This window comes from Camelus bactrianus, chromosome 6 (genome assembly GCF_048773025.1).
Source record: "Camelus bactrianus isolate YW-2024 breed Bactrian camel chromosome 6, ASM4877302v1, whole genome shotgun sequence".
NCBI lineage: Eukaryota > Metazoa > Chordata > Mammalia > Artiodactyla > Camelidae > Camelus > Camelus bactrianus.
In genome coordinates, this window is record NC_133544.1 from 64,232,147 (window position 1) to 64,246,113 (window position 13,967).

The 13,967-nt window shown below is 39.6% G+C and overlaps 1 protein-coding gene and 1 pseudogene across 1 annotated transcript; both read right to left on the reverse strand.

Annotated features, from left to right (window-relative positions):
* Positions 1-314: 314 nt before the first annotated feature.
* Positions 315-13,948, reverse strand: TOX4 (TOX high mobility group box family member 4). The gene is made up of 9 exons (XM_010949634.3): positions 13,809-13,948; positions 13,532-13,600; positions 7,041-7,283; positions 5,894-6,154; positions 5,348-5,578; positions 3,965-4,045; positions 2,849-3,592; positions 1,710-1,873; positions 315-1,047 (listed from the first exon to the last, which is right to left on the reverse strand). The coding sequence occupies exons 1-9, from the start codon at positions 13,812-13,814 to the stop codon at positions 987-989; spliced, it is 1,860 nt and encodes a 619-aa protein (XP_010947936.1). The 5' UTR covers positions 13,815-13,948; the 3' UTR covers positions 315-986.
* On the reverse strand, positions 10,030-10,366 carry LOC105064643 (large ribosomal subunit protein eL39-like; annotated as a pseudogene).
* Positions 13,949-13,967: the final 19 nt, after the last annotated feature.

Below are 13,967 nucleotides of genomic sequence, written 5' to 3' on the forward strand. Positions count from 1 at the left end.
TAGTGCTAGTAAACACAGTTATCAATAAGGGGTTCTCTGGGACAACATTTCTAGGTAAGACTTGAGTTTCTCTTAAGAGTACCATTACTAGGGCTACCACGCGCGAGATAGTTGCTTACTCTTTTACAACTGTATGGCTTTGCTAGCCTGTTGTTTCCAGAGAAAAATGTAAATAAAGCACACCTTAGGCTAAATTTAAGTAAGTGCCCAGGGCATGCAGAGAATTAGCTTATACATTATATAAGTGAAAACACGCCTGGCCTGTCTTTTAAAAGGCACTTCATCAAACACAAGTGGACACAACTTCTTTAGACTTTGGTGAAACCTCTTGTATTAAGGACGTAGCAGTTCTGCCTTTTACACTCATACACCGTGATAACTGAGATAAGGAAGGATGCTGACTTACAGAAGTATTTGCAAGGAGAAAATAAATAAGGAGCCCCTGGGTGATGTTATTTTCTCTACAGCCCAGTGTGCTTACTGTGTTGGAAATCTTTGTTCTCAAAGATGGACTGATGTGATAGTAGTAGTTTCCTGTTTAAGAGGTAACTTTTAATGCGACCTTTTAGCCGCTTTAAAACAGATACACACAGTGGTGTTTTCTCCTAGGCTCAAAGGTAAGTACTGTCCTATCATTTTAATAATCTTTCAGGCAAGTCCTGTGACAATTATACCAACAAGTTTCCTCAAACAACCCCCTACCCCCGACCACCACCCCTATGTTCTGTTTGTCCATATTCCCTTCACCAACTTCCTCTGTTATCACTGGTATTTGTACTTGAAAGTAAAAAGCAATCCCAGATTACAGCAAACTTGATGGCCCTACTCCACAGCCTGGCCCCTGATGGAGAGAGAGAGAAGGGGAGAAGCATGAAGGACCATCCAGAGATCAGGCACTACCAGAAGCCCAACTTGTCTTTCACCAACAGGCTTGGTGGACATGTCCCCAGCAGATGAGTCTTCACTGGCTTGGAGAACAGGAAGGACTATTTCACAAACACCACTGTGTTTGAATTTCTAGAGGCTACCCAGGCCAAGAAGACATCCCTAAGAGAGAAAAAGATACACACAAACTTAGAATTACAGCCTAGATATTCTTTTTAAACTATAAAATAGGTTGACATAATTTCCTGTAGCCATCAAGGCAAGATGATATTACTCAAGAGGAATATAAGGGCAATGGGCTTAAAAGACAGAGGTATAAGCAGTCCTAATTTACTTAAGAGGATTTGAGATAGGAAATACCAGTGCCTTGTTTCATTGATATAAGTACATTCCAGGAAAACTTGGGGAGATGGACAAAATCTTCAGAACTTCTTTCCTTTCCTCCCACACTTAGCACCTTACTGTGCTACCTACCACTTACCCATTCCTCCTCAAATTTAAATTCCCAAAGTGGTCTGATTTGCACAAAGGAGATAAGCTAATATTTACAGTCACCAGTGGCTTAATACGTCATCAGATTTTTAAAGAGCATACACAGAGGTAGTGTGGTAACTGAAAAGTATGTAACTGCTAATTATGTCATCTTTATGTGGCAAACGTAAGCTCTTTTTAAGCAGGGAAACTTCCAGTAACCTCTACAGTCAGACATATATAGCAACCTACTCTACCTAAGGTAAGGTGATACTGATATTTTCAGAGTTACTGTGTTTTCCAACACAGTTAATTCAGCCACACCTGAATTATACGGGGAACTGTAAGCTCACCTGCAGTGCTTCACCACGCACTCATTGCTGCAGTACTCATTGTCCCAGTCCTTACTCACGACGGGAGGGTTCTCACAGCCGGACCTCACACATCGAGGCTGGGGTGAGAGTGTCACAGGAGACCCACTCACCAATTCAACATCCATTTGAGAAGGAGACTCAACCTACGGGAAGAAAGCACCAAAGACGGATCAGATTGCTACCTAGCTAGCTGGCCAGCTAGTCAAATTAACTTCGGGGTCCAGTGGAGCAACAGACGTTACAATCCCTCACAGATGAGGGTAAAGTTTCCAAATGAAGGTGAGTTCTTGGTCTCCTCCTCTATATCCCGCTTCAGAGTTTTGTCATGCAGACTGATAAGAAGACTATTCTTCCCAAAGGAATGCTGGCCATAATACTAGTATTTAATTTTAATTTTACCATCACTGACTTTGTCCCACATTTGAGTAATATTCCTCCGATAATATCAAATGTAGAATATGAGTCGAGGTTGAGTCACCTCAACAAAGATTAGAGGGGCTAAGAGAAGATAAAATGTGGTGCCATTAGAAAAAGGGGAGAAAAAACTTGGGAGATTCAAAGTTTCCTGATTTTGCTGGGTGGGGTTTGTTTATTTTTCTTTAAAATGATTGCTTCATTAATTGTGGAGTTAAGAGTCACAAACCCGTATTTTAAAATGATTACTGGTCATGTACATGTTAAAACTAGGGTCAATGATACGAACCAAATGAATTTTTCTACCTATATCCCCTACCCATCTCCTTACTTCAAACATCAAGCCAAGCAGTCAGGGTTTGGGAGAAATGGAAGGATTTATCTCCAAAGCTTTGGATCCTTGCGCGGACATCTCTGAGAAATAACTCCATGCTTAGGCTGTATCTTCTCTAGATGAACTACTGTATTCTGATTAGTTAAGGAGCACATTGGGATAGGAGGCCCTCTTAATGTTTCTCACCAAGAACACTACAAAGTATCTTGGGTGGGCCAAGTCAGTAGTAGGGAACAGTCCTCTAGAGTGTTTCATACTCCTGGCTGCCAGACATTAAATGCTAGTAGCAACCCTAGCTTTTATTAGATGAACTGAAAATGCTCATACATTTTAACTGGTCTAAACGAAATACTTGAAAAGAGAGGCTCACCTCAGGAACCACGTCTGTGATCATCTCACAGATTGTCTCAGGAGAGGTTTCCTCCACTGTGTGGGCATCAGGGCTGCTGTTCATAGGCCGCTCAGGACTGCTTTCTACAGCTGGTGGAACTAAGGTCGTCTGCATTTTCAGGGTGGGTGGAGGCACTATTTTGACCTGCAGTGGAGGTGGCTGTTGCTGTAAATTGATTCGAAACTTCTGAGGTGGAGGCTGCTGCATGGCCTGGAGAGGAGGAGGCTGCTGCAGAATGGTCACTTGCTGCTGAGTGGGGGGCTGAGGCATCTGTTGCAATGGAGGGGGCTGTAGCCGGGGTGGAGGCAGCTGCATAGACGCTGCTGCTGCTGCTGCCGCCTGCAACACTGACCGAGTGACAATCTGGGCTTGCTGACTGGGCTGGATGGTGGCTGTGCTGGTCTGGCCTAGCTGGATCCCCCGGGAGGTCACTACTGTGGCTGGGATAACAGTAACCATCCCTCCTTGAGACATGGTAATAGAAGAGGGCAACATCTGTTTGGTAATAATCAACTTGGTGATATTGGGCTGACCCCCAGCCCCAGAAGATGCCTGGTTTGCCACATAGGATGAGAGAGTGGAGTTAACAACAATGGAAGGAGATAGGGCAGGGGGCTCTGTTGAGGCTGGTGCTGGAGATGCTGGGTCTGCAGTAGCCACAGGAGGTGGAGAGGGAGTCTGTGATGGTGGCGCTGGATCCAATTCCACTGTTTCCACAGTGGCCTAAAAGAAGACCAAAAAAAAAAAAAAAGTAATTGGGAGATCTATTCTCTTCCCAGGACATATTCACTCATAATCACCTCCTAAGAAAAGATACATCACACACTGGGGGAGGCATGGGGAGGAGAGAGGAGAAAGAGAAAGAACTACCTGGCTAAAGTAAACAATGGAAATAAACCCAGATAGATAGATTGTTTGGCAAAGTTTATGATGGAAACAATGAGAAACCTATTATATACTTATAAGCTTTGAATACTACACAGTATTAATTAATAGGTTCCATGGTTTTTGGTGGTAATTACTTCTTAAAATTGCTAATAAACAGCTCAAAAAATTTTTATGGGTTTAAATATCCACCTACCATAACCCTCTTACCTGACACTCTTGATTGTCTTTATAAGCAGCCAGAGCCTTCAGATACTCTTTCTTGGCAGCTTCAGTTTTCCTCTTATACACCTGCATGAAAGAGAGACTGCTTAGAAAGTCCTCACACTCCTGGAAAAGACTGTTAATATTATTTATTCATCAATAAAAGACAATTAATCTCAGTCTACATACTGACAACTCTTCTTAGTTGAATGCATTTCTGAAAGCTAGTAAACAAGACAGCCACCATGGCAGACTTTCCAGTGCCATCTATCTGAAAGCCAACGAATCAACAAGCTTGCAGAATAACTACACTTCTAAAGCTAACCCCAGAACTATAAGATCAGCAGTCTGCTTAGCTTGGGATTCTGTCTAACCAGTATACTCTTCCTTAAGGAATGCAGTAAACTGTCCACAGTAATGGCCACGAGATTTCCTCCTGTGCTGCATACCTAGTCTTCTATCAACAGCTACAACTTATTTCCACTTCCTAGTCTGTGAATTACTTTAGCCATTAGAATGCACTGACACAGAGAGAACGTGGGGGCACCTATTTTTGTTCTCTTGGAACACTCCTCTAAGTATGCCATACTGTAAAGAAGCCAGTCTAGCCTATTTGGAGGATGAGAGACCACATGAAGAGAACCAGGGCATCTCAGCCAACAGGTAGCACCAAAACTGCCAGACATGGGAGCAAGGTCATCTAGACCAGCCATACCAGCCATCTTTTGAGTATAACTGCAGGAACGATTCCATGCAAGACCAGTAAAACCACCCAACCAATTCACAGAATCATAAGAAATAATAAACTGCTGCTGTCTTAAGCCATTAAATTTGTGTTGACTTTATTAAACAGCAATAGATAACTGATAACAAATTATCTATAATAAATTCAACATTTTGTGTTAATTACTAAGTAGCAGATTTACTTTGACCTAAGACCTGAGGCGTCTAGGGTAATGATTAACTATAGCCATCTTCAATTTCAACTGTAATTTATATTTATGTAGTATCACAACTTTCATTTATTTGTTTAATCCAGATTAAATTTAGTGAGATTAACTATAGTTTTCAAGTCTATATGAAGCCAATGAGAAAACCCTAAAGCAAATCCTAAATCCAACCTTGGCTGTAGATTTTAAAGTTAGCTAGAGCATGCAGCTTACCAAAGAACAGCCTGATTTTACAGACAGAAAAAAAAAAGTAAGGCTTAGAAGAGTTAGATTCAGTGTTTTTATAATAATTACTAATTAATACTTTTTAAGATGGGTATTCTGGATTCAGTGTATAGCTGCAACGTATAAGACAAAGTATGATCTTGAATGCCACTAAAAGAGCTGATATTAAATAAGAACACGTAAGAAAGTACTAATTCCTCATTATTTTCCTCACCTGTTTTTGTTCCTCTCCAAGACTGTCCCACATGGAAGCCACAATTTTTGAAACCTCTCCAAAAGTGGCATTGGGATTCTGTCCCTTGATGGCGGCCTGTGTATCACGAAAGAATAAAGCATATGCTGAAACTGGTTTTTGAGGTTCATTAGGATCTTTCTTTTTTCTCTTCTTTGGGGCCTTCTGCTTTTTCCCTGCTTCCACCACAACTGTCTTCTGGCTGGGAAGTTGCTGTTGGGGAGAAAAAAAGAGAGAATTACAAGAAGGGAAGTATGTCTGAAGAACTGTAAGAAAAGGACTTTTATAGGGGAAACTACTCACATGAATGGAATTTTCAGAAATGCTAAAAATGGTTAAGACATGAGGACCAGTAAGAGTGGGGATTGGAAGGAGCATTATAAATGTAAATCGAGAGGCAGGACCCCATGCCCAGAAAAAAGCAGGGAAGATGGCAGGGCAGAAGTAAAGAATACTCAGTAGGATCTGTATGTCGAGTTTAATCACAGGATACCATGGCAGATTTGATTTTGGCAGGGAATGCCTCACCCTCCGGAATTCCTCAACACCATCCTCATGAAGTGAACTAGTAGGTGAAGGGGTGGTTGAAAGCCGATCTTCAGGTGACTGGGCAGGTGGCAGGATGGTGCCACCCCCTAAGCTCAAACCAAGTTGAGAACTCAGTTCTGACTGATCAATGGTGGTCAGCTGGCTATGCCCCATCAATCCAGATGTCATGTCTGTCATTGGTACATCAATTGTAACAGGTGGATTGGCACTATACTGAGTTCCTATAGAATGATCCAAGTCCTGAGAGAAGCAGAAGGGCTAATTAAACACGAAATATAAAAAACACCATTCTCCACCCTACCCCCTGAATTCAGGACAGTTTATAAACCCCCTGCTTATCCAGAGTGTATCACTGTTTAAACAAACATCAACTACTTTGTGTACATATAAAACATATTAAGCTCTTTAATAAAGTACAGAAATTAGTAAAAAGTCACTTTGTACTCAAAGGCCTACTCCAAAATAACTAAAAATAATCAGAGAAAATTTAATTTTGGACAAGTTAATTTAAAGAGCAAGTAAATTATTCAGTAACCTGGAGGTAGTGATGACACACAGGGTAAAGAAAAACTTCCCTCTTGTACCCTCCTAAAATTAACGGCTGTTAAAAAGTTGCAATACCCAGGGAATCAGGTAAATAAGGCCGCTGTTAAGAGATGTCTGGCATCAAGTACAGTGTGTGAAGGTGTGCCCCTGAGGAGATGTGCTGGAAGCCCAATATGCTGATTTGTAACACATACCAATCCACAATTAATACTTTCGGTTCAGACAGTTTTTTGAATACACCCCTCAACATGTGAGTTATTATACTCCCATTTAAATGCTAGGATGTGAAAATCATAATAGTAGGGAAAATAACAAACAAAAAAAAATCCCAACAAATCATTTTCACTTCAAGGTTAACACTGGTCATTTTACAATTTTAAAACATTTTTTTCAAGTAAAATTGATTTAGATGATAAATATGATTTATTCAGAGGAACTGAGGTTTTTGTTGATGAGCCTTTAGCCACAAGAATGAGAAATAAGTAATACCTAAGTGTAGCAAGGACTAGAGAGTCACTTTTGTCTCCCCTAACACTATGCCCATGAGCTTGGGTAAGCCTGATAATGTCTTGCCCCTTACCATGGTCAAGCCCCCACTCAGGAGCCCCCCGCCCTGCTCCATCAAGCCATGGGTCATGCCCACTGGCATGTCCAATGTCTGGACTCCATACTGGGCTGAGAAGCTGCCATCCTGAGAGGAGGAAGGGTCTGCCAGGTCATCAAAGTGGCCAACCACATCTGAGACAGCCAGTGAGGGATCAGAATCCAAGGAGATAGGTGGGATTTCAAATTCCTCATCACCCAAGCTTGGTGTATGGAACGTCTGTAGGGGGAAAAAGGGAAAAAGAATTAGTGGGAAGAGGAGGAACCGCATACTGCTAAGTGTAGAACATGGCTGAATACTGGAGATTCTCAGTGTACCTCTTTTCAGCCACTATCTCATTTTTGTTATCAATTTGTTAGGACCTATTTAATTTTATAAATACATCTCCTTACTTCCTCATACCCTTGGTCATATGGCACATACAAGGCTGCCAATCTTGTATCCAATCAACCAGTTCTCAATTCTTTTATCCCTTTTCTACCTTTACCATCTTGGTTGCCCTAAACTATTTAGCCCATTGGTCTAATGAATGATTCTTTCAGCACCCTTAGTAAGGACCCAGCACCTGCTTAGCCGTGATGCTTAAAATCTCTAAAGATTCTAATAGCAGTTATTTTATAATTATTACATCTAAACTATTCAGACCACAGAAACACAATGTTAACTAGACAATTATACTTTGACTATTGTTTTATGTTCCTTTGAAGCAGATCCTAAAAGGTACTTTCGTGGGAATCTTATGCCCCTCTAAAATAAGTACACTTAAGAGTTTCCTACCTCTTCTCCATTTTAGAAATCATGATGCTAACGACAAATGAAATTCCCATTTGTACAAGATTTTGGGAAAAACCAGCAATGCCAAGACAAGGATAACAGTGAGGAGAAAAACCTTCATAAGAGACATAGCCAGAAGACAAACTGGTTCTTTAACAGTTCACAAACACTTTCCTAGCCTTGGTCTGAACAAGCCTTTCTCCAAGAAAAGAAGATTACTCCAGCTGGAAGACCCAATCCCTTCCTCTGAGTCCAACTACAATTATAACCTACTCTTTCTATTCTGAATGAGGCCACCCTTCATGGAGCTACCAGACCAATATCTGGCCTACGATATACTAAATGCTATGGTTCCTTTGACACCAAAAACTAAAATGGCAGCATCTGCAGCAATTGAGCATTAATAATAGCAAGAGATTTTGGTATCAGAGAGATCTGGGTTCAAATCCCATCTCTGGACTTACTATATGACCTTGAATGGGTCTTCCTCATCTATAAAATGGGAGTTGTATTGGTCATCTCCTTATATGGTTATGAGGATTAATGGGATTTAGTACACAAAAACTTATCACATGGCCTGATATGGCCATATATAATTGCTTAATAATGGTTATTAACCACTGTTATTAGTGATAATATCCTAATTATTATTAAGTTGCCACTTGCCCCAACCATCATAGATTGTTGCTATCTTAGAAACATTAAATTCTATCAACCTGTCCCATGGCACAGTAAATGTCAATTGATTCAGATCAAAGTCAACAAGTTCCTCAAGATTTTTCCAGACCCAGAAAGGGATCTCACTAATATAACTATTTTTAATTTTGCTAGAAAGAATAGTTGCAACCAGTAAAACTAGGGGGGAAAAAAGTACAACTGTGAAATGCCCTATTTCTTTGAATCACATTGAAAACATAAAAAAGTTTGCTAGAAGACAAAAAGATATGTATATAGCTTCACTTCTGTATTTTCCTCCTCCAAAAGCCTTACTATGTCACTTAGCATGGTAAAAATTTGGGATATAACATGAGAGGAGCATTAGGGGCATAGGGGCAGACAATTTCTGAGGAAAAACTAAAACTCTCCCCTAAAACTGAATTTTTTCTCAGTACAAAACTCATAATTTTTGTTACTGTGTGGAAGTTCTTAACTCCAGGCCCATGACACTTTCTGAAATTTCAGTTTAAGTTCATATGGATATTTTTCAGGAAGATAGTACAAACGTTTTTACCAAATTCTCATGCAAACAAAGTGACAGGGACAGGAAAAAGGATCAGGGAAACATTTACTGCACTAGATTAACAGTTGCATAATAGTGGTTTCCAGTTTTTAAAAAAATATACAGGTTGCTTTGGTAAAGCAAAAGACGCCTATCCTTTTCTGCTTACCACAACACATAAATAAGCAAATCTGCTGAGATATGAAAATGATACTACTCGTTAATGAGAACTGACAAATAAAAATTCATATCCAAAACAAAAGACCAGTGTTCTACAAAAGGACTAGCCCTCATAAACCATGTGGAGTGCTCTCCTGGACTACACTAAAAAGCCAGACAAGCAGAGATTCCATTGTATTGAATTAACAAGGCATTCTTTCTATGCACCACCCTCTGGAATGTGGAAACAGCTTTGTTATTTAGTATCTGTGGCTTTAATGGTGTTTTGGGGGGAGGTTTCTTTTATTTATTTGTTTCTTCCTTTAAAAAAGAAGAGTAAAATAATGGCAATGCTCAAGAATACAGAAGAGTAAATCACATGCTAGAATAGAGATTCACTGTAAATCTTTTACCACCACAAACGATCTGTAAGATTACGGGTAAAATTCAGTAATTAATATCTAAAGTTGTTTTAGTGAATTTACTACATAACTAAATCATACTCTAGACTGTCAAATATAAAATAAAGGTAAAACTATAGCAACTATTAAAGTAAAAATAAAGGATTTCAACACAAAGGGAGAAAATGGGAAGATGCTGCTGCTACCTTCTCCCTAGGTGCTCATTTCCTTCTCTGTTTAATTCCTGGGCCTTGTTTAGGGAGGAAGCAGTTTGGGAATTAGTTTATAAACAAGGATGCTTGGCTATTGAGAGAGCAAAGAAATAAAAAATACCATTTTCCCACCTTTTCACATTCTTCCATATCAAAACATACAATTCAGCATTTATTTTTTTCTTTTTTTTTTTTTCAACAAAAGGTCTCACATATTTATGACTGAGCAAAAGCAACAGAGCACAGACATGGCCACAAAGAGAAACCCCATATTCCCAAACATATCCAGCTGTTCATGCAACAGCACTATCTTCAGAGTGATATGGTAAGATGCAGAACTTGACACAGCATAAATATGTGCGCCACCTCATGTGCGGCTCCTTATAGACCCAGCTTGGTTCTTCTCCACTGTCTTCTCTTGGAGTTGTACCTGATTTTATTACCAGTTTTCATTCGAATCCATTGGGGAATGGGATGATTCTGCTTTTGTTTCTTGGCCAGGAATCACTTGATCCTGAAAGTCTTGTGAGAAGACATGGCGAGGACCAAACTCAAGCGCACATAGGATGGCGGAGAAGAGAAGAGAGAGCCAGCATTTCTTTAAATAGTTTCCTGTGTAGATTATTCATTTTAAAGAAATTTATTTTAATCCAACACCTACTTACTCAACAATACACTGGAACTATGGGTTATTAAAATAATTTAATTTTTCTTAAAAGCTGACATAGTAGAGAAAATTTTAACTATTCAGCCTGAAATCATTAATTGATTCTAAAGTTATAAATACTTTTCCTAATTAAGGATAGGTATCTTTATGACTTATTTCTCCAGTGCTCAAAGCACAATGATCATTATTTAAGAGCCAATCTGAATGAGAGAAACAGAAAGATTAAATTCACTTAGGATTATAGAGCTTTCTTATCTCAGGCAATGATGTGATAACTGCTAAGCCTTCCTCTCTGGATACCTACTCTTTAACAATGATCATTACTTCTTATTTTACTGAGTTATAACTTATGTAAAGTACACAAATTTCACATGCTGCTCAATGAAATTTTTATATATGTAAACACTCAATTAACTACCACCCAGATAAAGATACAGAACATTTCCATCATTCTAAGAGATTTTTCTCATGCTCCTTCCTAGTCAATACGCCCTCCCTTCCAATCAGGTACCACTATTCTGATTTCTATCACCATAGTTTAGTGTTGTCTATTCTTGATCTTCATTAAAAAAAAACGAACTCATACAGTGTCTATTCTTTTTTGTCTGGCTTGTTTTACTCAACAATATATCTTTGAGATCACCCATGCTGCATTTATTAGTAGTTCATCCTTTTTTCATTGCTGTGTAGTATCCTTTTCTACAAATGTACCAATTTATAGAAATTTGGGTTGCTTCCAGTGTTTATCTATATAAAGTTGCTGTGAACATACATGTTTTTGATTAATATATGCACTCATTTCTGTTATGTATATATCAAGGAGTGAAATTACCAGCTCACAGGGTAAAATATATGTTTATCTTTAGTATATACTGCTAGTTCTCCAAAGTGGTTGGATCAGTTTGCACTCTTACCAGCAATGACTGAGTTATCTACAACCTCACCAACTCTTGGAACTGTCAGTCTTTTTAATTTTCACCTTTCTGGTGGGTGTGCAATAGTATTTCATTATGATTTTTAACTGGTGAGTGATGATGACACTTTTTTATACGCCTAATGGAAATTGGGATACCCTCTTTAATGAAGTGCAAGTTCAAATCTTTTCCTCGTTTTAAAACTGGATTCTTTATTTCACTCTGCAGAAGTATTTGATATATTCTGAGTCAGAAATATGCATTACAATATCTTTCCCCAGTCTGTGAAGTGCCTATTTAAGTTCTTAATGATGTCTTTTGATGAAAAAGAATTCTTAATTTGTATTTTTTTATGGGTAGCACTTTTGTGGACATTTCTTTTCCTTGCAAGAAAACTCTACAAATTACTCTTCTTCTAAAAGAAAATTTTTTAATATTATCTTTACCTATTTCTAAGGTATATTTGGCGTGGCCCACATTAAGACCAGAAAAACAAAAAGCACAAACCAATTAAAAGTTTTTTTTTTTAAAAAGAGAAGGAAAGGTGAAAAGTTATAATGAGGAGAAATGTTAACAATGATACAGCCTTAGGGTAAAGGAAGCCGCTAAAATTTAGGTATGAGCTTCTTAGCAAAATAGTTTTTTTCCCTAAATTTCTTAAAGTCATAAAAGCAAAAACCAAGGATAGACTCAAACCTAGAAAGTTTCTTGATGAGGCCAATGTGAAATTTACAACACTCTAAATAATGAAATCAAACCATGGAGATATCACTCACAAGAAACTAGCAATGAGACTGCAAAGCATTAAATAAATTTTAGTTTTATATTGTTTCTAAATTTGCTGCTCATTTGAGTCACACTTTCCCCTACTTAGGAGAATGATAATAAATAGTAATAGCAACAAAGAAGTTTAAAAACTAGCAAATGCCCCTAGCCCATCTAATTCTCATCCAGGAAAACATCAAGGTTTATTATAGGATAAGCTCATTCAACAACAATTGAGAATTCTTAAACAACAAGTTTATACTGTATAGCACAGGGAACTATATTCAATACCTTGTAGTAACCCATGCTGAAAAAGAATATGAAAATGAATACATGACTATGACTGAAGTATTGTGCTGTACACTAGAAACTGACACATGATAAACTGACTATACTTCAATAAAAATATATTTTAAAAGATTTTTAATTGAGAATTATTGATACAAAAAAACTTTTACACCATGTTTGGAAAAAATCAAAATCTTCAAAAGATAGTAAAAGTTCAAGACTTCACAGTTTCTCAAAGACCAAGAAATTTCTTTTTGTCTGTTCCATCTTTCCCTTTTACCTTGCCTAAACAAATAATACATATTTATATTATGACAATATTTCAACCAAAAGTTCTCCAGGAATACTAAGGGACCTCACCATGACCATTACTTCTACCTAACAACATCGTAAGAAACTATTATTACAGCCATTTAACAGCTGGGGAAACTGTGACACAGAAGTGAAGTAACCTGCCCAAACTCTGAGTCACTGGCAAAGAGAAACATATGTTCTACTCAACTCCCTTCAAGTTTTCTGGCAGCTATTTCCTTTCATCCTGTCACTAGCAAAACAAGGTAACACCATGTAAGTAATCATAACTATTAACCTAAAAAAAAAAAAAAAACCCAACACTGAGAAGGAAATTTAAGTGAAACAAAGACCCTTTCAACAGAGTACATTTCAAGAATGAACACATGTCCACGGTTAACCCCTGCTAGGTAAACTCCACTCACCCCAATTTCTTCGGCGGAAACATTTTCTCCCTACCGAGATCCCCCAAGATTGTTGCAGTTATTTCTCCCCCAAGAAAGGATACAATCCCACTCTGTATTCCAATCCAGAATCACTCTGAAATAGGCTCGCTCTTTTCAACGTTCTGCTTTCCGGATGACAGCAGCTTCCCGGGCCTCCCCCATAGTCCTCACAGGCTCCGGAAACAGCTGACACTTTTCTCCAAACATCAACCGCCGCCCCAGGTTCCCAGCCCCCGACCCCCGGCGCCCGCGCTCTCCTCCCCACCACCCTCCCCGACCAATGCCTCTCGCCCTCCCCCCCCCCCCCGTAGCGTCGGCAGCTCGTGCTCACCTCGGCCCCTGACAGGAAGGGATGCGAGGGCCCTGTGATCGTCAGGTAATTGTCATTTCCTCCGGGAAACTGGAAACCAAAAGAAAGCCGCGGGTATAAGTTAGAAGCAGGGAGTTAGCTCGGAGCGACGGATTCTGACCCCGACATTATGACAACACTCCCCAAAGCCCGCTCTCTTCCCCCCTCCCGTCAGCCGCCTCGCCGCCCGGCTTCCCGTCTCTGCTTCATCCCCTCGGCCGCACTCTCTCTCCAGCCTTCTCAGCGCTCAGGATCCTACCTCCATCTTCACACAACGGCTACTACCACGGCCTCAGTGCCCTCATCGATCCCACCGCCCCCACAGGACTCGGAACTGCCGTCATTTCCGCAAGGACGTGCGTCGCTCTCCGCTGATTGGAAGGAGCGCCGTGCGGCTGTTGTCGGGAAGGCCAAGAGG

What these genes read in the sequence shown, in the direction of transcription:
- TOX4 (XM_010949634.3), bottom strand. An exon ending in CCTTCCTGTCAGGGGCCGAG is followed by an intron (nt 7,284 to 13,531) that starts GTGAGCACGAGC and finishes TTCCCCCTACAG; the next exon opens with ACGTTCCATACACCAAGCTT. An exon ending in TGAGTGGGGGCTTGACCATG is followed by an intron (nt 6,155 to 7,040) that starts GTAAGGGGCAAG and finishes TGCTTCTCTCAG; the next exon opens with GACTTGGATCATTCTATAGG.